The sequence below is a fragment of the Microtus ochrogaster genome, linkage group LG9, assembly GCF_000317375.1.
Source record: "Microtus ochrogaster isolate Prairie Vole_2 linkage group LG9, MicOch1.0, whole genome shotgun sequence".
Classification (NCBI taxonomy): domain Eukaryota; kingdom Metazoa; phylum Chordata; class Mammalia; order Rodentia; family Cricetidae; genus Microtus; species Microtus ochrogaster.
The window spans coordinates 8069645-8094937 of record NC_022034.1 but is presented as its reverse complement, the minus strand read 5'-3'; the positions used below and the strand labels follow the sequence as shown (position 1 = coordinate 8094937).

The window sequence follows — 25293 nt, the reverse complement described above, 5'->3', positions numbered from 1 at the left end:
CATGCCGGCATTGAATAGATGCAGCGGTGTGTGCAGACATTGAAAGGTTGCAGCGGTGTGTGCAGACATTGAAAGGCTGCAGAGGTGTGTGCGGACATTGAAAGGCTGCAGCAGTGAACGTCGACATTGAACAGCTGCAGCCATGCCTGCCAACATTGAAAAGCTGCAGCAGTGCATGCTGACATTGAAAAAGAGGGAACTCTCCAATCAATCATCTAAGCTTCTGTAAAACAAAAAGAAAGATAATTGCAAATCAAGTAGGAAAACCGGAAATAAACACAAATGAGTGTGAAAGCACAAACTATAGAATAGATATGGAGGCAGAGAATGAGTCTCCATAGAGAGATGGGAAACATCCACATACTGACAACGAAGGAGACACTAATTGTCAAGTATCAGAAATGAATTATGGATGTCATTACATATCCTGCAGACTTGAGAAACATGCTAGTGGATCATTTTGATCATCTAGGTGAAATGGGCAAATCTCTCAAAAATATGAGCCACCATAATTCACTCAATAGGAAACATGATTTGAATAGCTGGGTAACTTAAGGAAATAGAATTCATATTTCCCAAATTTCAAACCCACATTATCAAAGAGACCGAAAGAAAAATCACACAAGCATATTAATTGATGTAGAAAAATTTCCACATTTGGAAAAAAATGGCATTCATCCATAATTTAAAAAACTTGGAGGAAAGGAAGTGGGAGACGGTAAGGACACTCTCTACCACTTACAAAACTTCATAGTTTTAGTTATACTAGTCCCCAAGGACTAGTTCCCAGATACATTTACTGGTAGATATTTAATAAGCTGTGCTAGGTCCATGGCACAGAAGACTCTCTAGTATTAGAAAGTATTGAATTATTTTGAAAAACGTGTATGTAAGTCTCTTGGAATCATCTAGGTGGGGAGTCAATTCCAAGGGATTATACACGATATGATTTTTGGAATAACCAAGTTCTAGAAATGAGTAAGAGATAGTGGCTACCAAGAGATAAAGAACTGGGATTGGGACTGATGCCGAGGGTTTATATAACCACCTAAGAGACACAGGGATCCCATGATCGTCTATATCATTGTCAACAGGCTAATTGTGATATGGTCTCATAGCTCCTCAGTCTGTATCACCCCAGGGAAACTCCATGAAGAGTGCATGGGATTTATATACTATTTCCTCTAAGTGCACGGGATCTACAAAATCAAATAAGAGAAATAAAGTAAATAATATTTGTGCTGCCCACTCATCTATAACTCTGATAGCGACATACACACCCATCCACTCGCGCTAACAGCAGCATCGCCACTCAGTGAGTATGTTTGTGCTTTCATGACATCTTACTTTGGCCAAATTTTCTCTTTTTAGACTTTAGTCTACCGCTTTTCCTGGTGGTGTTAAAATGGTGTCATGTTGGCACATGGTAATCTTTTTATTTTCTTTTAAGAATTTTTGGCAAAAGAAAAAATGGTAGCCCTTAATTCACAAAATTTAATACTTGATGAGGTGCGAAAGTGCAGCATCTCAGCTCGGGTCTCTGCTGTGTGGTTCCTGAGAGAGTAGTAAGATAAAACAGTCTCCTCTGGGTCCAGCTCATGGTTCAGAAATCTGGGCCACATAGCTGTCTGATGTCTGTGGCCACTTTTAACGTGGGTGAATTTGGCTGAATGTGGTGGTGCTGATGAGTAATTCTGAATCAGTATAAATTTCAAATAGTGGAGAAGAGTTTCGTCAGCTCTCAAAGGTGATCGCCCATCAGTTAGCGTGGAATGGCACGCTGGGTGTCAGTGCATTCTGAGACTGCCCCTCGAGCTCTAACAGTGCTGTGTCCTCTGTTTCAGCATCCTGCTACATTCCCATTGCTTAATATCCCCCAGTTCCAAATACTCCACTTCACTTATGGACTAGAGACAACGTATTCATCCTATTTTTTGTGTGTACTTTATCACATTGTTGCAAATGTAAATATATTTCTTACAATGAAAGTTTTAACAGAAGCATTATAAATTAATATAAAACAAAACTAAACTGAAGTATTTGTCTATTTTTCTTTATTGTTAGAGGAATAGTCATTCTGTTAAACTAGTATATGAATTGACTGGAAGTTACCTTTTTACAGCAAGTAAGCAGGCTCAACATGTTTGTCTGTACTGTAGCAATTCAGTAGACTGTACTTTTATAAATAGGTTATTTAGCATTCAGTTTTAAACTTAGTGGGTGAGTTTGGATATAGCTAATGCAGATTTAAAGCTAACATTCAGCACGAATAATACAGAAAGCATTTCCCTTTTAATGAAGAGTGCAGTTTGGGAAGTGACACTTTCTCATACAGTTTATTCTAATGTTGTTTCCTGTGAATTGAGACTGCTGAACGCATCCTTGCAGGTCACCTTTCTTCTTTAGAAACTCCCTAATTTACCATTCATTTCATATCATAGTCTTTAGTTTTGTTCTTAATATTCATAATAACCTAGACCATTGTTTCCTACACACAGAGAGAGACAGAGACTTCAAAGGAAATATTTTAAATTTACTGTTTCATGATCCTCCAACAACATACATCAGACCTGAGTGTCACAACCGTTCAGATACTTTGAACACCGTTGAGTGTCCCTTAAAGTCTGGCTTCCCTTCTTCACACAGGCTGTTTAAAGTGCTTTCTATGTAGCTAAAAACAAGCTAGCCCCTGACTGTGTTTGTATTAACGGAAGATTTCTGTTGTCCCTGGTTAAGCAGTTTGGACTTTATTTCAAATATACTTTCTACTAAGTTTTATTTTTTTAACCTATTTTAAAAGTTAAAGAGTATTTCCCCCCTCTTCAAGGTGCGGGGCCCTCCAGCTGCAGGGGCATTTAAAGAGAGGCCAACCAAGCCCACGGCATTCCGAAAATTTTATGAGCGTGGAGACTTCCCAATCGCCCTTGAGCATGACTCGAAAGGAAACAAAATTGCCTGGAAGGTAAGTCTGGGCAGCTGTGACAGCCAGCTGCGCTTGCGGGCGTGACGCCCCAATGCCAAACAAACTTGGCTGCGAAGTAAATAAACGGGAGTGATTTCTCAGAGAAGGAGTGGTGGTGGGCCAGCTCTCGGGCCGTGTCAGCCATCCACCTTGACTAACAATTAAATTATAGCCCTCAAAGAAGAAAATGACAGAGCTGCTTCGCCCTAGAGAATTGTCTGCAGCCCAATTCATCTCTATTTTTATGAGAGCCTGGCAGCCCGGCCTGTTTCCAGCAGTCCATCAAATGATGGACCTGGTGGCTGGATGCAGAGAGCAACCGCCATTTATCTCCCCCAGATTTCACCTTCCTGCAGGACACTTCCAAATGGAAGCTTTAATTACCTAAATGGATGGGTCAGGGCTGTGTGCTCCCTGGGAAGGCAGCGTGGAATACACAAGAAGGTGGCTCCTCCATCCCAGCTCGGCGCCACCATCGGCTGGGACAGGGCTGTCAACCTTGCCTGTTAGAGGCTGACCTCGGCCAGCCAAGCCATTACAGCACGAACGCTCCCCCGACAAAAGGTTAATTGGCTTCAAAATAAATGTATTACCTACTGACGCCATCTTAATGTGGCCCTGCCTTTTCTCCAAAGGCTTGCTGATGTGCCTTTTGAAAACAAGTCAGTCTAACAGGAGAAGGCTTTGCATTTAACTTGAGGAATGGATGCCATCTCCAAGCAATTCTGCTATTTAATTATTTTTGTTATGAACAGCTCTGCTTTCAGTGATATTTATCACCTGAAAAGGCCTCTCTGCCTAAAGACAGCAAAGCTGCCGTAGGAGGCCGAGTATCACACCAGGTTAAGGAAGACAAAAGGTTCTGGCCAAACATCCTCAATGACAAGAAGCAACTGACACAGAGCCGAAGAAATCGGCGTCAGTGCCTTAGTCTGGAGGCGGATGTGTGAGCTGTCTATAGTTAGGAACAGATAAATTAGCATGAAAACGCAAAGTTGTTGAATTCAGGAATTTACCAGGCTAATAGCTGGTGGAGGTGTATTAAACTTACCCTTTCCCCTCCCACTCAGGAAAGCAGGGAGCGCTGTGTGGATTATATCCAGTGTGTATCTAGTCTTTCTAGGTTTTGAGCAGTCGTCTGAACTTAAATGTGTTACCAATGACAAAACGAAAATATGGCGGAGTCCTTATTATTAAACTTTGCTGTACACTTTTAGTGAGGGAGGTGAGGGTCCTTGTTTCCCTTTGATCCATCACCAGTTGACTGGGGGTGTGCTCTGTGAACGTGTGTGTGTGCGAAGAGAAAGATGCCTAGCAAGTAGACCTATACATATGGTATTCTCAGCCTGAGTGTATGTATGTTCCCAACATACACCGTGGGTCTGGGCCCGCTTGTATTTGATTCAGCACATGGATTTTGTGTTTGATTATCTATGATCTGGTTCATATAAAGAAACAGAAAGTTTCTCAAAATCTTAACTAATGCTGTTAGGATTTTCTAATAGTTTATAAGTAAATGGTTTAGGATATTTTAAGTAAGTGCAACCTACACATAAATTACATCCATGGTACATCTATATTTGTAATATAGATTTATTTCCTTCTCATTCAATAATGCAACTTTAGAGGTACCGAGGATAGAAAAATTACCTTGAAAATAAATTATTAAGAAATAATTAATAAGGAGGTAAATATTTTTATTTCTTGTTTGCAAGTCTAACATTCATTCGGGGTAAGTGCTGCCTTTCTGCCTGGGAATTGATTGGTTGAGACTACTCTTGATTACTGGACTGAGTGAGTAAGCCAAAAGCAATGACAAAAAGAAGCAATGTGTTTACCGGCACTGGCTGTATAGTACATAAGTTTGGAGAGATGTCTCATCCCAGAATCTGTGAGGTCTGTCTCTCGGGACTTTGTTGCTGTATTGCAGCATGACTATGGCATCAAACTAAGACACTGATGTTATCAGACATGAGTTTGTGGACACTCTCGGTGTACTCAGGTTTATTCTTTGTGTTTCCTGTGGGCACAATTCTAAGGAGGAGTAGGGGAGGTACTTAGTGTACCATCGCTAAGGACAGGGCTTAGATACTGAAGGTGGGAAACAAAATCAAGACCCCAAGAACCAAATGCCTCTTCATAAACCACTGTACCTTTCTCACTGCAGACTGTCCAGGGACAACATTTTCCCAAGTAATAATAGGCCTTTCTCAATACTCCCTGTGGCAGTTGGGTGCTCCAAGGGCCCTGAGAGTGTGTACAGTTAAGTAATAAAAATTCCAAAAGCCCCGTGGCTTGAAATACTTAGCGATCACTGCCAGTAAGCTGTGCCAAAGGCAGTTCCACTCTGCCAAGGGACAGGAAGTCTATCCAAGTCATCAAATCCCCTTCTCCTTGTTCAAGATTAGCTGTACTCACCTTGAAAAAGCAAAAACAGTCGTAAAGCCCCTTATAAATTAATGCAGTCAGATGCTAGAAGCTAGAGCGAGGCATTTGCCTCTTTCCGGCCCTCATCTTGACCTGACAGAATAGTTCTGTGTACACGGACATGTTCGTTTGCTCCCGAATCTCTTGAGATGGGGGTCCCACGACTGTGGGAACACTGCACGTTTGCAGCTGCTGCGGTCCCACTGGCCATGTGTGGCCACCAAGCTTCGGAAATGTGCCTACCAAGACTGAGAAGCTGGATCCTTAATTTTATTTCATTTTAATTAATTTTGATTTAAGTCACCACGTAGTCACCACATTCAGCTGAAGAACTCTAGATTAAGACCTGGCGTGAGACACAAAGGCAGGTTACGCTCCTCGGAAAGACGATGGCCGCATAAAATTATTATTGAGAATGAAAAGCAGGATGTATCTGTGTGGGTCTGTGTAAATTTCTTGATAAATACAAATGAAACTTTATGAACTATATATAGCAGACGTTTCTATATTGCTACCCAGTGCCAGTTTATTATATCTGAAAGATGACTAGATCTTGTCTAGAATATGGTTTCTGGAATCCTTTTTGAATTGTGACTATGCAATTTTTAGAATGTGTCTCTCATTACCAGTTATTGGAGCCATGTGGAAGCATGGTGAAAACTTTTCTTACATTTCTCTTAGCGCTGTTAGTAGTCAGGAAATGGGGCTCTTTATTTTGCAGCTGATATCTTCAAAATCGACATTATAAGAACAGAAATGGAAGAGCCACGTGGTCTAGATAAGGTGCAATTCAGATACCAGCATGGACAACAGAAACTTAAAACACTTAGTGGAGATTTTTCTCGTTGTGATTTCCATTCTTCAGTTTCTTGTACTAATATAATGTGAATGACAAGGACAGCGGTTGGGGTGGGATGGGTGTGGCTCTACCTAAAATTTCCACAGGGCATCCTGGAGACAGAACTGTTAGAGACGCCTAAGAGTACATACACAACACGTCTTCTCCGCCTGTGCTGCTCCAGGCCATGTGTGCATGGAGAAGGCAGCTGTGCTGGGGAGGGATTAGACCCAGACACTGAAGCTTGGACTGTAGAAGGAATTCCAGGGAAAGTAACACAGCACTCTGGGCATTGTCCCCTTGCTTGTGCCTCCAGGGACCCTCCATCTTCCATGACGAGTGTGAAATCTGGCAGATGCCCTTCCTTCTTTCCCTTCTCTGCCGCCTCTTTCTTTTCCTCCCCTTCCTTCCCCTTCCCACTCCCTTTGCTCTTCTCCTTCCCTCTTCTAGGTTTCACTTTCTAGAATCCATGCTCCTTCCAAGAGCTTTTCTGGAGCCAACTGAAATGTAAGGCCACAGGACAGTCAGCTGAAGAAACTTGAAATAAAATTCATTTCTTGTATATCTTAATGGCCTCTGTGGAAATTATGGTTTTACAACTTTGTATTTCCAAACTATTGTTTTATTTAGTAGCCGAGAATTATTTCTTTAAAAACAGCCACTTCAGCTTACTTTGGGTAAGAGAGTTGGGAAAAATATCATAGGCACACTAGCTTTAGCGGCTCACTTTAAAGATGAAGAGAGCTGCAGATGCCCTGAAGAATTTCTACATTCTCTCATCTTATAGGCATTTTGATAAAGAAGATGTGAATTCAGTTTACCTCAGTCAGTTCGTGACACTTGGCTCCGTGAAAATGTGTGACATCCACTAAGAAGCTTTAGTGTCTACTAAATTTCTAAATGTATTTTTATATGGATTTGATGAAGAATTAGACAAACCTGTAGCCTTATGTGCAAATTATTATATAATGCAGCAAAATCATAAACCTTTCACATGGTCACCAAAGGGGAGACACCACCTGGACCTGGGCTTTGTCTCCAAGTCCTGCTCTTGGCACCTGCGGTCGCTTCCCATGTGACAAGGAGGTTCCTGTCCAGAGATCCAGCTAGCAATGGCGGCTGCAGTCCTGGTGCCCCCCCCCCCTGTATAACGTTGTCGATAGTTTTTAGTCTTCCCTTGTATCCCGCAGACCAGACAAAAGCAAGTGTGTTAGGATGGACCTAGATATCCTCTACCTGGAGAGCAAAGTTTTGTCATATAAGGATTCATTCCCCAAGGTGAGTGTGTTAATTATACTGCTACCTACTGATTAAATTTTGCTTATGAGACCTTCTTCTCTATGAAAAAAAAAATATATATATCTTAGTATTAATCAAGGCAGTATGAACTCCTTTGTAATACTTTTAATCAATAAGTATATATCTAAATAAGTCAATTGTATATGTACACCATCTTATTTAAAATTTGATTTATGTTATCTTATATATTTAAAAAAATCCTAAGATATGTAAAGTTAGCATAATTAAGAAGATGAAGCAGGGATCCAGGATTAGGACCTGAGGTAGGATCATCAAGAAGTTCAGTGAGAAGTGTGTGCAGAGTGTTTCAGAGGCTAAGGTCAGGCTCCTGGTTGTGGCGGCACATTCTCTCCTGCGGTGCTGAGCAGACTCTGAGCCATGCAGATCGCTGCGTTCTGCGAATGAACTCAAGCACATCAGAGCTGCATGGGTACAGGATTTACCTTGGCAGTCACTGATGCTAACCTCGGCCTCTAATTCTCTAGGACTCATTTTCAGTCTGAAGGACCATAATGCCATCCTTTTTAATCATGGGAGACCAAAGAAATTGTTTTATACTTATTATGTTTTGTGAAGTACTCTGCACAGCAAATATTCCATAGGAATTTTCCAGAGACAAAGATCTCTGGAGGAGAAGCAAGAAGTAAGCAGCAGCAGCAGGTTTGACATGAGTCCACAGTATTTTGTGGTTCAGAAACACACTAGTAGTTCTAGGAGGATGAACTATTACCACGAGCACCCACTCTGAATTATGCACCAATTCCCTCCCAGTGTCTGACTTGAACATCTAAGCCAGGAAATGCAGTGCACAAAATTTCAGATAGTTCACTTGGTCTTTAAAAAAAAAAACCAGTGATGTGGCTTACTCACCTCCTGGTCTATGCTGAGTGACAGCCCGGTTAGGCTCCCAGTGGTGTTTCCTCCTCCTTTTTCCTAGTCCTCCTCCCTCAGCAGCACTGGTACTCATCAGCTCTGCAAACCCCATCAGTGTGACTGTTTTCATCCACATAACTGATCATTTCCTACCAGGAAAAACAGTTGCTTAGTATTCAAATGTGGACTGATTTTCTTACAATTAAAACCAACCCCAAACCGTGATCTCTCATTATCTGAAAATGTCATTTCCCTCTAAAGTAAGTCACACTGTAACACGATGCCACCCCATTTATTTGTCCCTGGAATCATCACTCATTCCTACAATCTTGATTTATAATTTAGTTCTTTGGTGCCTTCAGTTTCTTAAATGTTCCAATTTTTTAAGGATTCAAAAAATTAATGTTCCACTTGTTGCCCTTAAGGAAAAGCTGATATTGATTTCTGAGCTCATGTAGGCAAATGTATAATTGGCTTTCTGTGAAAAAGGACAGATGTTCTCCTGAAACTGTCCCGGCCTCTGTTGCTTCTGAGAAATGCAAAACCTTCGGTAGAGAACAGGACTTAGTAGAATTTATAAGGGAAATGCCACAAGCCAAGTGACAAGTGCCAGCTCACCCCACTTCCTTAGAAAAGAGATGGCGCATTCTATTGTTAATTCCTATGACTAATTAACAGCCAGGGTCACTGCAGAAATCCTGGAATGTAGGCCTCTGGCTGTTGTTTTACGGTGCTGTGCTGGTGGTTTGATTTTCCCGTGCCCAATCCCACCCCTGTGTTTGATGTAAATCACTCTTCCTGCAATGTGCACAGTTTAGAAATACAGCCGCGTATCAGAAATGACCTGGATCTGGACGGGCTGGGTGACCTCTGGGAGGGTAAAAGGTTTTCTGCTGAATGGGCCGGTGCTCCCTGCTGCCAACATAGTTTATGTGAGAATCAGTGTGAATGGCTCCCTTTTACGGAGGAGAGCTGCTTGTAGCAAGCCTGCAGAAACAATTTTCCCCCAAGCCTCCATCTGTTCCTCAAACTAGGGCATATGCCATCTCGTCGAGCTAGAAAGTCAACTGATTTATAACTCTGGGAAGCCTGTAGATGGAAAGGGAAGGCCGAGCCATTCAGTGGCGGCATCGGCTAAGGACGGTTCACTTTCCCTGGGCCCCAGGGGAAGCAGGCAGTGTTGTGAGCTGCAGATCTTTGTAGACAGACAGACAAAAGAAAACAAATCATCCCTGCTTCTCCGGCTGCCGAGAACTAAGAGAAGCCTTGGTTGGTGACTTGGGAGGGGGGGCTTTTTGCCAGAATAGTGTGTTGTCTGTCACTTAATATGCCAGAAGAAATGAAATTGCTACCACCCTCCTAGCGGTGACACTTGCCACCTTGTAGTAGGGGGCTCTTGAATCCTTCAAAGGAAGTGTGTGCTGTCAGGAAATTCTGTTGGAGACAAAGAGATCTTTGATAGATTTGGCGTGTCTTCCTCAGAAGGTGAATCTCTGGTTCTGGACCAGCCTATGACTTCAGGAATAACTCCCTCTCATCACTCACCCTTACCTTATGAACCTTGTGCAGACCCAAAGCTGTTGTACGTGTTCCAAATGGGATGAGATTGACAGTTGATCATGAGAAAGTATGTCACGGTATCTTGTCTTTATTTAGAGTGGTCCGTAACTCCAGAGACAAAGTGTGATTTTAGTAGTGGTATTTGTATTGTTTCTCCTTTGCTTTCCCGCAAAAATCTAATAGTAATGTTAATAAATAATTATGCTAATCTTACTCCATTTTTGAAGCAATAACTTTAGGAAAATATATTTTGCCTTTATCAAAAATGGAATCCTGGCCTTGTAAGTTTAATGAGAAAATCATTGTTGGTAGACTACTCATTTGAACTCATATTCCTGAAATATACCTGGGAATTGTTGTTACCGCTTGTAAAATTTTGCTCTTAGTATGAAACCTATCTATACATATCTACCTTATAAAATATGAAAACACCGAGGAGTGGAGGAAGTAAGTGACATCATGGCCCCTGCAGAAGACAGGGGTTAGCATTCCTGGAGGCATTTCAGGCTCACCTCGCCTTTCACGTCACTGAAATCACAGCACAGGCAATTCTTTGTCATGGCCTTTAGTGTTTAGAGTCTGTCCATGCTCAGTTCTCCAGACTGCTGATTGTCTGCTCTGAAAGTGACCTATGCTACAGTATAGACCTGGAAAATAACAAATGTAGGCAGAGACTAGCAGTCACCCCGCTGTCCCCCTAGGCCTTTTTCCTTTAGCATCCATGTGGAACTTTAGGGAGCACTGAAAGGTAGATTAAGAAACTATAATGATAGGGGCACAGCATTCTGGGAATTATAACAGTTTTATACAATTTAACAAGGAAAGGGCAAATTAATAAATTTTAAAATAGAACTGTAATGTTTATTATATTCTCTAAAAGATGTCATAAATCAAATATAACACTATTTCCATATGTAGTATATGAGATTGCTACAATAATCTAGATGTGAATTTGTTTATAAGGCTATCACCTAGATAATTAATGGTATTCAAGCTCATTTTCTGATTTTTTTAAATTTTGAGACAAGGTTTTGTCATATGGTCCAGACTGACCTAGGATTCAGGGTCCCTCTGCCTCATCGTTCCCAGTAGTGGAGTTATGGAACTGTGGCCTTGTGTGTGGCTAACAACAATCTTTTAGCATGTAATTCCATTGTAATGCCCTTGGAAAATATATGTGCCAACATGTTTCCATGTGTATCTATGTGTATTTACGTGTGTATTTCACTTTTAGCACCGTGTATGGCTTTCCCCATAATAATTCTCATGGTGTGATGCCCAACCATGTGAAAATATTGTGTGTGTGTGTGTGTGTGTGTGTGTGTGTGTGTGTACACATGTGTGCGGAGGATGCTTTCCAAGTTCATTATAGATGGAGCACTTTTGCTATTAGAAAAAACGCACAACTATACACAAATCATTAAACATTAATTAATCTTCAGCCCCTTGCGTAAGACATCTCCTTCCCAATGAATAACCCTATACAATTTCCAAAATTGGGCTTCAGGCTAAATAAATAAAAACCTGCATTTTCTAAACTATAAATTCCCAATTGTAGGTTCTTTTTTAGATACACCCCTCTCTGATATGTCTATCTTAAAGCAATTTCATTAAAAAAATGCTATTACTTAATATATGTAAATATTCTCATGTTCTTAATGTATAATTTTTGAGTATACACTACTTTCTTAAATTAAAATGGCTTCCCTCCTTGTATCTGCAGAATATAAAATTACTGTATAATAAAATATGAATATAAATGTTAGAAATATGAAATATTGAAAGCAGTTTGACTCTCCATCCATTTGTGAAAACCTACTCTTTCTGCTTTGCCAGCCTGAGGAAGTAATCAAAACTTGTGAACATCTTTTGTCCCTGCACTGTTATTGCAAATTTGTTGCCTGTTTATTTGAAATAGTTCGTCTTTTGTTTTGGCCACACGCTTTCTGTTTCGTTCTAGGAGCAAATGTGTGTGGACTGCGCTGGTTCAGCCTGTCCATCACTGCTGCTGTCTCATAGATATTTTCTCCTCTTCATCCACTTTTTGACTTCTGCAAGTGTTTTCTTATGCTTTCGTATTTTCCTTAGTATAGATCTACTATTACTTCCCAAGATTAACCTCAGTCATCTCAGACAAACTGCAAAGCAGCTAACGATGCCTGCCGTGGTGTCTAGAGTGAGCATGCCATCCAGTCCTGCTCTGCTGGCCCAACAGGATCTGCTCTGCCTCTGGACACTGCACTGGAGGGGGTGCAGATCTGCAGCTTTGTCCTCCTCTGTCCTTACCCCTGGCATCTTGCTCATGAGACATGCTATTTATAGGACAGAAATGCCATCTGCTACCAGGAGTCTCTGTCCGTACATCCTGTTCTGTGTTTGTCTGTGGTCTGGATAAGAGCTGACTGTGTGGGAATAAGAAGAGCGACCCTGATGGGGAGGAGTTGGAAGCAAGGCTACGGTATTTCATCGTAAATATCAATTAATGCACCCTCGCTGGCCGGTGACAGCTGCTCTTACCCCTCCAGCCCAGGTTTTATGTCAGATCTTTTGTGTCTGACTTAAAGATAGACACAGAAGATAGGGGAACAATGAAGAAGCGGTATGCCTACTCTGGAATGGGTGCTTCAATTGTCAAAATTACAAGTTGCCTGTAAACTGTGTGGTTTCGAGCTGGTTCTTCTGGCCTTCTGATCTGTAGAAATTCCTTTTCTCTTAACCATGTTTTCTAAATTTCATTTGTGTTTTTTTTTTACAGTAATAGATTGTGGGATTTTTCACAATCATTTTGTGTTCTGTGGAGAGTGTCACTACAACCACCAAGTCTACTTTACTTTGTGTGTTACTGGAATGTGTCCCATTACAGCGAAGCTACACGATGTCATCAGCACTTAGCCGATAGTGACCTAAGAGTAATTGAGTCTTACAATGAAAGTGACACAGTGCCCTGTAACCCGGGTGACTTGGGCACTGAAGCAAAGGAGAAGTAGAAACTAAATGCAGAAGAGTTCATTTCATATCAAGTCTTGCATTGATTTCTTTTGCATAGCTCACACATTCTTAATCCTGTACGTAATGAAAATGTTGTTTTAATGACATAGCACAAATAATGTCTATAGGTAAGCTTTTCACACTGAAAGACTATAATGATTTTACCACTTTGAAAACTGTTTAATTGTGGCAGTTTGCTTTTCTCCTACTTCATTCTATTGTTATATACATTTAGTAAATTTTGCATTTAAAATGACTTTCAAAAGGTCAAGCTACATATCTCTAGATCCGTATGTTGTGGGAATCCCAAATATCAATGGGCATTACTAACTCCGGAATTCAGCTCAGTATTTCCAAATGATTACTATTGCTTACATGTTTACCTAGGTGTGGCTCCTTCTGGAAGGTTTCTCGAGTCCCTGTTAAAGGAAGCTGGTCCCTTCCCACTCTAGCCCCGTTCTCTCTGCACAGCTTTAATTCGGAGTCCCCTCCTCCTCTCCTCAATCCCTTCTTCACATTTATTCATTTACTTTCTTAGTTAAAAATTTTTACATAAATAAATTTCTATCATATTCCTTTTTTTCCTCCAGCTCCTTCCTACCCACCTAATTAGAAAAATACAGAAAAAGTGCAAAACCCAAATGTACAAACAATCTGGAGTCCATTTTGTTCTATCCCTAGGCATGGGCTTTCTTTGGGGTGTGGTTGATAAACCCAGTGACTCTCCATTGGAGAAAAGAGATTTTTCCTTTTCCCAGCGGGTTCTACATCTTTCCAAGAAGCTATTGGCAACTGAAACCTGCTGGGAAGAGGAACTTGTGCAGGTCTTGCCTGTGCTGTCAAAGCTTCTGTGAGTGTATATGCTCGTCGGCCCTGGTGAGTCTGGAAGACTTGGAGTCACCCACTGACTCTCGCTCTGACAATCTCTCTGCCTCCTCTTCTGCATAGATCACTAAGACTAGGGGAAAGAGGTTTGAGGAAGACATCCCATTTAGGGCTGAGCATCTCAAAGTCTCTTACTCTCTGCATGTTGTTCAGTTGTGGATTTCTATGTTAAATACCATCTACTGCAAGAATCCAATTCTCTGCTGAAGGTTGGGCAAAGAATAGATCTGTGGCTACAGCAATATGTCATTAGATATCATTTTATTGCTATGTTCTGTAACTGAAGACTGCTTTTTCATTTTCCAGCCACCCAGACCCAAATAATCACATAAAACAATATCAATTACAACACTATTTGGCCAACAACTCAGGCATATTCCTAGTTAGCTCTTAAATCTTAAATTAACCCATTTCTATTAATCTGTGTTTCACTAAGAGGCTGTGATTTACCTGCAAGGTTCTGTTGTCTTTCTCCTTTGCAGCTACATGGTGTCTGCCCGACTTTGCCTGCTTTCCTTCTCTATCTCTGCTTGGATTTCCTACCTAGCTATACTCTGCCCTGCCATAGGGCAAAGTAGCTTCTTTATTAACAAATGATGATAAAGCATATTCACAGCATACACAGGGAACCCCACATCAATGTCCTTGAGCAGAATAATAGTTTTGAGTTTCCCCATAGACACACAACCTATGTGGTCTCAGGTTCTTGGCCATGCTAACAATGTCAGGTATGGTTCAATCTCATTGATTAGACTATAACTACAATCAAAAAGTGATTTGTTACATTCATAGTATTTGTTCCACTTTGGCACCAATATATCTTCCAGGTGAGTCACTGCTGTGGGATGCAGGATTTGTAGCTAAGTGATATTGATGGTTGCTTTTCTCCCTGCTAGCATGTAAGGTACCTTCCAGAACCGTAAACTCTAGTCAGTAGGGATGAAGCTTCTCTATTTCTTCATGTTCAGTAACATAAATAAGTATATCTTCTGCAGTTAAGACCTTACTGTTAGGTTATGAAGAATAGCCAATAGTCTTGGCTACCATGATATTTGGGGAGGTCTGTGGGACCTCTCTGGACAACTCCACAAGACGTAACCTCTCTTGGCCCTGGAGGTTTTACTTGGTGTCATAAAATTTCTAACAGAGACATTATCTCCCCTGTTATATGGTTTCTCCATTTAAATCCCTTTCATATATGCATGTAATTTAGGAAGCTTCTACAGTAGTGGGCTTCTATATGGTTTTTCAAATGGCCTTCATTGTGAGTTGTCCCTCCCCATATTTCCTCGTTCACTCCAGCCCACTCCCTGTTTAACCCTCCTGTTTTAGTTTCCCTTTTATCTTTTTATAACACAAATTCTCTTCCCTCTTTTATTTACTTCGTCGTCTGAAATCTTCTCCTGTTTAGTTCTGACAAATATCCTTCCTTTAATTTATTCTTGTTTCTTTAAAGAACATAACTGTGCTTATTTTCACATCTGCTTTTTACATAATGGCTTTTCTTATTGTCATCGATGGGTTACTTGGTTTGAATCTGCTCCTTTTAAGTTTCTTTCAAATTTACATATTAAATTTTAGCTACTGTGATGCAAATTTAAATTTGTCTCTTCTTCTGAATATCTCAGACTTGGCATGAGGACCTGCCCGAGGTATGTTTTCCAGTGTGTCTGCAGCACATTGATCTTCAGCTTACCCTTAAGGGGCCATCCTCTCTATTCCGTCTCCATGCTCTGGCGTCTACTCTCGATCTGAATGACTTCTTCACTTGCTGTCTGGGAACTTGTGTTCTTACTTTGGAGAAGGGATGTGTATGATTTTTAAATTGCTCATCTGATATTGATAAATTTTAATCATATGAACCAGAGAACTTTTTATTAATTCTATAATATTTTTACATACATTAGTATCTTCTCTGAGCTACAGAGAGAGGACTGTGCTAAACTATAATCATTTCCTACTGTGAGGCCAACTGTAGGGCTTTTCTGGTATAAAGCCAGTATAATAAATAAGACACTCTATTTCACACGGAATTGCTTTACTAAAGGCAGTAAAATAATACATAGAGTATAGTATGTCTATGTGTGTGATTATACACACATGTATAAATTAAGACAAGTTATTTTTTTTCATAAAAATCGTAAGATCAAGACATGAAGAACGTGGACATTGCAACCTGTTGTTTTCATACAAATGCAATGTGTGTGTGTATTATGTATCTTGTTCCTACTTTTGTGCTTAAGTTAGGATTTCAATTGTCATTATAAAATTTATCATCAAATCAAGGTGGTCAGCACTCTCTGAAGGAGATCTTTGACCTCTTACCTCTCTCCTGAGAACCGTGAATTTCTCAACAGACTCTACCCATCCATTGGAAGCATCTTTTAACAGTATCTCATTTACAAAAAGCTGTATGACTTTTTTAAAACATTGTGAAGCATTTTTCAAAATGAAAGTATAACATTAGATTGGGGAGAATTTAGCTTTTTAAATATTTCTATTCCTTGAAAGAACTACTTCAGATATATTAACGCCGTTTTGAAGAGTCACTTGGGTAATGAAAAAGTGTTCATGTATACACAAAGGGATTGTTCATTTGTGTTCATTTTTCTTTATATTTTGTAAATGTATTATGAGACATGCCAGTGACTAGACTGCAGATATTAAAACCACAAGTCAAAAAAATAAGAGTTAAGATTTTTATAATTCTATTTGGGAATCACTAGCTTCTCCTGCCCATGTGGGTTGTAATTTTAACACTTCATTATTGTAACTTATTGCATTTAATAAACTAACAATTGAGACCAGCTTCAAATCTCAAGCCACAATTTAGCAGATGGTTCATTTTGTGAAGAAGTGTGGATCTTGATGACTGTGGTCTGTCCACACTGGGGAAATGGAAGGAATGGCCCGGGCTGCTTACAACATTTGGAGCAATGTTTTGACCTGTTAATAATATTAAAATTTAGATTACTTCATGGAGCTAACAAGCTCTGTAACTGGATGAACATGCCCTCTGCAGAGGTATCTCTATGGGACCTCTCTGTCAGTAGGAAAGGACTGGGAAACAGTGAGTGCATTGATGGAATGCCCGTTTGGGGAAGACACACCTTGAATGTAAAGAACACCAACCCATGGCTGAAAAAAAAAAAGAGAGAGAAAAAGGAGAAAACCGTGAGTTGCCAGCCTTGTTATGTCCAAACTCCCCAGTCTATATGAAATATTTTCCCTTCATGCTGGAGCTGCCTGCTGCCATGCCTGTGTCCCCACAGATGGAGACACCCCAAGTAAATATTTTCTCCCTTAAGTCGCCGTTGCTGAGTATTTGTTCACACCACTAATACAGCTGAAATCTAGGAAACCTCTGTGATGAGAAATGCTGCATGTTATTAATGTGTAGCAGTACTATCTGGGTTCTCAAACAACTATAACTCCTTTATTGTCCTTTATACAGCAGCAGCCATTTTGGGTGTAGATTTCAAACACACATCGTGTTCCTTGCTTGATAATGTTGCTCACTGTAGACTGAGACCACTCTAATGTTTCCCAGCCACCCAGTCCCAAATAATCCCACAAAATTACAACACAGTTTGACCAATGGCTTAGTGCATTCCTAGATAGCTCTTACATCCTAAATTAACCCATTTATATTAATCTATGTATCACCACGAGGCTGTGGCTTACCGGTAAGGTGCCAATGTCTTTCTCCTTCTATAGCTACATGGCATATCCCTGACTCCGCCTTCTTTCTCCCTGCATTCTGTTTAGTTTTCCCTGCCTATCTCTATTCTGCCCTGCAATAGGCAAAAATAGCTTCTTTATTAACCAATGGCGATAAAACATATTCACAGCAGGCAGAGGGGAATCCCACATCAGCTCACACTGGTCCTTTCGCAAGCAGACCATTATTTCCACCTTCCCTCTGCTTATCCCATACAACAGGCAGCTGCCCACCTGTCAGAAAAAGGTTTCTAAATGTATTTTTATTTTATATGTATGACCTTCTTGTCTGCATGCATGTCTGTGCATCAAATGAATGCAGTGCCCACAGAGGCCAGAAGGGGGTTTCAGATCCTCTGGCACTGGAGTTACACAGAGCCGTTAACCACTCACCAAATGTCACTTATGCCGACAAACAGAACTCACGTCTATAAATTCTAGTCGCTTATCATATTGAAGCTGTACTCTTGCTGATGAGCTGATTTTGCCTGTGTGCATCCAATTGATTCTAACACAACTGAACACATAACGCCATTCCACTCAGTAGCTTCCCGCGAGGGCTTGCTGAGCGCCCAGCACAGCTGTGGAGCCTACACTCCAGCAGTGAGCAGAGCAGACACATCTCTACAGCACAGCGCGGTGCTTCCAGGGTAGGAGGATAAACTCAGCAGGCAAGTCGTAAATACAGAGGCAGGAACCGGTGATATGCTGAGGGACAGTAGATATTCACAGTGGATGCAGTGGAGCCTCACGGTGTGGCCCGAGGCAATATGACACAAGGGGAAAGGTCATTGATTACTATCTTCTAAATTATTTTAATAAAATGAGTCTTAACTTGATACTTTTCACTTCGTAAAATGTACTACGATCACGTAGAGTAAAGCGTTAAAGGGGAAAATGCAATAAAAACCAAACAATGTTCTTTTCAGGTCCTATTAATTACTGAGAAACGATGCCAGAGCTATAGCCCAACACTAATGAATTAACAAATTCTATTTCCATTAAGTTCTTATTCCACGCGAAGACTAATTAAGGGATCATAAATGACTGTGTTTTGTATATTTCCATGTAAATATTTTATAAGCATATGCAAATATGTATTTCCTCTGTGAACAGTACTTTTCATTTTAAATAAAAGAAAGCCTAAATAACCAAGGTCTTCCTCTTCCTCTTCCTCTTCTCTTGAAAATGTAGCCCTTGCTAATAAGCAGATGCAGGAAGCAGACACCTTTAGTCGCAGAAGCACTGTGTCCCATCTTCAGGGAACTTGCACAAGATTGAGTACCAACCCAGGCTCAGCCTGGCCTGCAGGAAGGCACTCACGTGCTTTTGGAGAAAGAGTTTGCAAAGCAAAGTTCTGTTCTTTGTAGAAACGCACAGACATCCACTATGGCGTCTATGTGATGCGGTGCATAGGATGAAGCTAGAGAAGGTGAAGGCAAGAGCTGAGCGCCTGCGTGCTCTTGGGCTGTTCCCTCCCTCAGACAAGAGCTGAGCGCAGGCGTGCACCCTTGGGCTGTTCCCTCCCTCCATCGCATCCTTTGGTGGCTGCAGTTCGTTGGGTGCAGCAGAAGTCACTGGTGATGCCAGCCTCCGTGAGGGTAGACGATTAATCATTAGAAGAATGAAGTGAGAACTAATTTTAAATCGTGCAAGATTTCGCATGTTTTGGAAACTGTTAATCTAGCTACCTGCCCCGCTGTCTGCCTTATAAATTAAGAAGGAAGGGGGTGTTTGAAAACCAACTAGATATGCAGGCGTTATATTAGAAATTTAAATTTTGTGCAATTAACTGTAGTACACGCTTTGTCATTTATTTTGCTTCCCAAAATTAATATTACAAAATATTCACCAACTCCTTAATGTGAACCTGGTGAAGTACAAATACATCAAAATTTCTTTTTTTATTGCAAGAGTAAGGGAGTATTTAAAGGGTATTTAAATATACGACTTGGTGTGTTTGAAAGAATGTATAACTGAGTCCAGATTCCGGCCACAGGAATTGTCACTGTAGAGAGAGAGACACCTTTTTCCACACTCCTGGCTTCAGGAGGAGACTCCTAACACAAAAGACAGCTTGACAAGAGAAAAGCATGCAGATTTGCTTCATGAGGATGCAAAGACCTGGAGAAATGTTTTGCCCTAAGTTGTTATGCTGTAGGATTGGTGAGAAGCGAGCAATTGTGGAGAGATGGCATCGGCCATAGCAAGAGTCTCTAATGGTAGCAGACTGGACCAAGCAAGGTGTGGCCTTATCACAGAAATCAGAGCGTTCCCTTCCTCTAACTGTGGGAAGGACGGCTCCCACAGGAGAACCTCCCACCTGCTCGAGAAACCCCCGAATCCCTACAGATACTGAGGGACAAACCCAAGCTTTGAACCAGAGACTGTTTGGCATCCAGTGTTTTTCAGTGGTCACCTTTTTTAAGTGGGCCTTGGCGCACCTATCATTGCATAAGCCTTGGTTTTCGACCTCTGATTCTGTCGCACTTGATTTTCATCCATGTTTAGTTAGAGAAGAACTTCGCACATCAGCACAGTAGAGAAATGGTCAGCAAAAAAGGGCTCTAGCTAAAGAAAGAGGTACAGTTGGCCATCTGTCCATGGCTTTGGCATTCGCAGATATAGCCAACCATGTATCAAAAAATTTACAGATAAAGATCCCTCTGTACTGAATGCACAGGCTCTTTGTACTCTCAGAACTCCACAGGTGTGACACTAACACAGCGTTTCTGTGGCATTTAGGCATTGTAAGTGGTCAATAGATGTTACAAGCGTGCGACAAGATGTGTAAAGGTTGCACATGAGTGCAACACTGCTTCATATAAAGAACTTGAGCATTCGTGGATCTGAATGTCTGTAGGATCCTGGAAGCAATCTCAGAGTCCCGAGAACCGCAGTGGTCTGCTTCGAGAATGCTGCTAACATCTGTTGGCGACTGACTATCGCTCGACGCTGTTCCTCTTGCAGACCTCCGTGCACCCCTCCCATTCTCTACCACGCAATAACAGAGATACAGTTTGAGGTTTGAAATTCATGAGATAGGCATAAGCTATGTGCAGTCAAAACAGGGGTTGAGCAGAAGTGGGTGCTGTTAGGAATATTTCTTAATATTAGCTCCCTGACGATGCAAAAATTCCCAATCAAGCCAAATTAAGAAATATCCAGATTTAATGGGAGATCTGCGCTCTCGGATGGCCCCGGAGAGGGAACCTGGAAGCCGCAGGAACACGACCCCCAGGAGGGAGAAAGGGAGATCACATGTTCCTCTTTTGGTGGATCACTTAAATACCCTGGGGAATGGTCCTGACCCCACCCCAGGGAGGGGTCAGGATCTGGCCTGCTGGGATTTCGAGTCCAGACCAGGCCTGGGGGCTGGGATAGATGCGAGGGACTGGGGCCTACACTCCCAACTTGACAGGTATTTAGGAATTAAAATGAGGTACATTAGGGTTCCCAAGGAAAACTTTTGAACGCAGGCAGGCTGAAAATCAGGTAGCATCACCAGCACCTGGAAAGATTCTTGTTTCTACTGTGATTCTCACTGCATGGGAGCAGCATGTCCCCAGTCACTCACCCACTAGACGGTAAAGCTGCCTTCCTTGAGTTTAGAACTGAAGATAAGACCTGTCTTCTCAGAAATGTACCCCTTGGCCTGGTCTCCTCCTCAAGGCTGTGTCATGGCAAATCAAAGCTCTCTGTCATTCTCTATAAATGTCCTTTTTCTTTACCTTTCTCTGTGCCTGAACTAGGAAAACAGAATAAGAAAGGCATTTACTATGTATCTAAATCACTGTTCTATTACCATGAAAAGATTTCATGAGCAAGGCAATTCTTATGAACAAAGCATTTAATCGGGGACTTGCATAGTTTCAGAGGCTGAATCCATTATCACCAAGGCAAGGAGCATGGTATCACGCAGGCAGGTGCTGGAGCAGTGGTTGGGAATTACATCCTAATCTGTAGTTGGAGAGAGCAACAATGGGCCTAGTGTGGACACGTGAAAGCTCAGATCTTACCCCCAGTGGCATGAGTGCTATTCTAATATATTCTTATTCAAACAACCACATTATGTCCCTAAAAACCACCAATTAGTGAAAATCCAGATGAAAAAGGGGAGGAAGGGTATGGAACAGAGATCTTTAAAAGGTTTTGTTTACAAGCATATGATTTAAAAGGGGGCTCTAATCTCTAACCCTAAACCTGAGTACCCTAACACTAACCCTAAAACTAACCCCCAATACTAATGCTGACCATAACCCCTAGTTTTAACACTAACCCCTAATCAAAACACTAACATAAACCCTAACCCTAACCATAACCCTAACCACCAATACTAATGCTGACCCTAACCCCTAATCCTAACCCTAACCCTTTAACACTACCTTAACCCTAGCTCTAGTCCTAGCCCTAACCCTAACCCCAACCCCTAACACTAATGCTAACCCAATGCAATTCTTATGAAAAAATTAATAACCCCTGATCCTAACCCTAGCCCCAACCCTTCCCCTGACCCTGGTGGGAAAAGGCTGGAAGCAGCACAGGCGGAACCTTATCACCTTGCTCACTTCCACCCCAGCCATTCTCAGTCTCCTTAGTTCTTTCTTCTACTCCTTTATCCAATAAGCATCCACTGACCACTTTTTGTTACCGTCATTATTTCCAATAATCTCTTCTGTCTGCCTTTTAATCTGCTTTACTTTGCCTTTGTCTGCTAGCCATCAAAGCACATCTGTTCTGTGCTAACCTCAAGAAGGCTGCTTGCTGTTTTTCTACAGTAAGTGTTGCATGCTCCTTTAACCTAAGAATGCAATTTAATGCTAGGTGTCTCGGAAATCCCCAGTCCTGTGTGTTAGAACTGGTCTGCCGGGTGCTGTGAAGCCAAAGAAACAGATGCACAGGCCCAAGACTGCACAGAATAGAAACTTTTCAGGGACTTAGTAACAGAAATGTGGTCCTCTTGGTGACCAGACCAGGGATCTCCACTATTGGGTCATAAGCAGGGGACTTCTAAAGTGGTCAGTATAAAAGTGGCTATGTATAATCTGATTAAATATGATTTAACGTTTTAAAAAATTCTTTGACAATTTCATGCGTGTATACAGTATCTTGGTCATAGCTAGCCTCACTTACTCTCCTTCCAACTCCCAGGACATCCCCGCACATCTCCCTCACTTCATATCCACTTTTCCCCACTTTAATAACCTACCTGGTCTAATCACTGCTGTCCCTATGCACCTGGGTGTGTGGTCATCTCCTGGGGACACCTACCATGGCTATGCCACCTAGGAAAAGTGACTCCAGCTGCCAGCCACTCCTCTGTTAGGAGCAGGGCCGGAATGGGCCTTCGCTGCTCCATGCTGGAATTTCTGACAGGGTAGTCATGGCTGTGAGCACTCACAGTGGCTGCTGTTCCATCAGGCTAAATTCCTGCAATAGTGCTTGGGGTGTAGTATATGGTAGCTGGGTCTGAGGATCTCGGGCAGAGACAAGTGGACTCTGAAGTGCATCTTCCAGACCTATCTTACCTAAGGTGGGCCTTCATCACGGAGAGTGACTAATGCCCAATTGATATTTATAGATTTCCTTTTACTTAAATTTTCGTGAAACAATACTATATGTCAAATGCTGACTAGATGTTGGACACATAGATCTAGTCTGTTCCCTTGGTGCTGGGGTTCTGAATGCAGTGACATATTAAGAATGCCATGCAGTGATATCTCTGGGCCTTAGAAAATTTGATGGATCTATTTTCTTCCCTGGTTAAAAGGTGGGATTTTAGAGGACCACATTTGAGATGATAAACATTAGCTAATCATTCTTTATAACTGCAGCATCATATAACATCCTGTCTCTGTTCCAGTTTGCATGCACTGGTGTTCCTAAATCTCATGTTTAGTAGTAAAGTGGCTTTGATTGCCAGCTTTTGGTAACAGCATTTACAAATTCTAAGCAACTTTCCCAGCATCTATTATATCCTTTGTTTCTGCTGGGATTTGCAATGTACAAGAAAGCGGGAACAATGTAGCTCACATTATTCCGATAATTAACATCTGTGAAGGACAAGCCTCTGCATAAATTCTCTTCATAGCGGGGTGGGGGGTTGTGTGTGGGGGACAGTGGTGCAGTCTGTGGTAGAGTTTTAATAATTAAAGCATTGTCCTCTTAGGAACTGAACCTCTAGCTTCTACAGACAAGCGGTCCTTTTGCTTGCTTTATTTTTATTTATTTCTTTTTTTCCCCAAAATAAATTGAGATGATTCCAAATAAACCATTGTGCCACGCAGTAGCCTTCATCTCTACGCAGCCAAGTCAAAGATTAGCAATTCTAATAGCTTTTCAAGCACTTTCTCTATTTCAAAAAGTTTTGTATAATATATAAAATAAACATTTAATCACCATTTGAAAGAAACTGTGCTGCTGGCCTGGTTTTACTGAATTTATTCAGCAGAACTTTATCATGCGGTCAGGCGTGGATGCAGAGCTACGCTCAGTTTCTTGTGACTCCAAAGGGCGGCTGTGCATCGGGCCTCTCGCTCCTGTCTCGGGATCAGAATGGCCTTCAGTGCACTGATCCTTAGTCACATTGCCCGGACCCTCAGTATTCTGTGAAAACAAAGTCACCTGAGCACTTCAGACGCTGTTCCTCGGCCAGTGAGATGGCTGAGCAGGTAAAGGCACTTGAACCAAGCTCATAACCCAGGTTTGATCCTGGCCCCAGATGTGGGATGTCCTTCTGTATATGTGTTGTTTTTATTGGTTGATGAATAAAGCTGTTTCAGACAATGGCTTGGCAGAGTAAAGCCACGTAGGAAATCCAAACAGAGATATATAGAGAGAGAGTAGGCGGAGTCAGATAGCTGCCATGTTGCTGCCTAAGGAGATGTCAGAACCTACTAGTAAGCTACAGCCTCGTAAACTGTAGACATAAGCTACACAGATTAATAGAAAGGGGTTGATTTAAGATGTAAGAGTTAGCCAGGAATACGCCTAAGCTACTAGCCTAACAGTGCTGTAATTAATACAGTTTTGTGTGATTATTTGGGTGTGGGCGGCCAGAAAACAAACGAGCTGTCTCTGTTTACAGGGACCCACATGGTGGAAGGGGGGGACCGACTCAGCAAAGTTGTCCTCTGACCTGCACCTGCACACACGCCCCTCCCCCACACAAAAGGAGGGAAGTAAACAATGTTTCTGTTCAAAGACTCTACACACTCTCCTGGTAACAGTAACAACATCATACTTGATGCCCCTCCGCAGAGGGCACCTTCTTTTCTCCTTCCTTGATGATAGCTGTGCAGCTTTGCTGAAGGCTTCTCCTATGCTCGTCTAGAATACAATATATTAACTGACTTACAGATTTTAGGAATGAGGGATTCTGTTTATTATACATTTATTTCTACAAACAGCATAAGTAAATATTGATAGGCGAGAATCTTAGTTTTCATTCTTTAAAAGTTGTAGCAAAATTCAATGTAAGATTAGCTGACTTGACTGTCTTAATTTGCATAGTTTAGTAGTGTTGAGGACAGAAGCCTCACTGTGCAACAGGTTTCCAAAACTCTTTGTTTCTGCACCACCCAAGCCTGCAGCCCTTAGACAGCCCTCCTTCCTGCTCCTTGTCCTCTGTAAGACCCAAGTCCTGCATCCAAAACTCTTTGTTTCTGCACCACCCAAGCCTGCAGCCCTTAGACAGCCCTCCTTCCTGCTCCTTGTCCTCTGTAAGACCCAAGTCCTGCAA

General features: G+C 41.7%; 1 protein-coding gene across 1 annotated transcript in view; it reads left to right on the top strand.

The window, feature by feature from the left end:
• Pacrg (parkin coregulated) overlaps positions 1–25293 on the top strand; it is a 460318-nt gene that overhangs the window by 67103 nt on the left and 367922 nt on the right. Inside the window, exon 2 of the mRNA XM_026787505.1 lies at positions 2828–2962. Within this exon, the coding sequence (XP_026643306.1) occupies positions 2828–2962 (135 nt within the window). The remainder of the gene's footprint in view (positions 1–2827; positions 2963–25293) is intronic.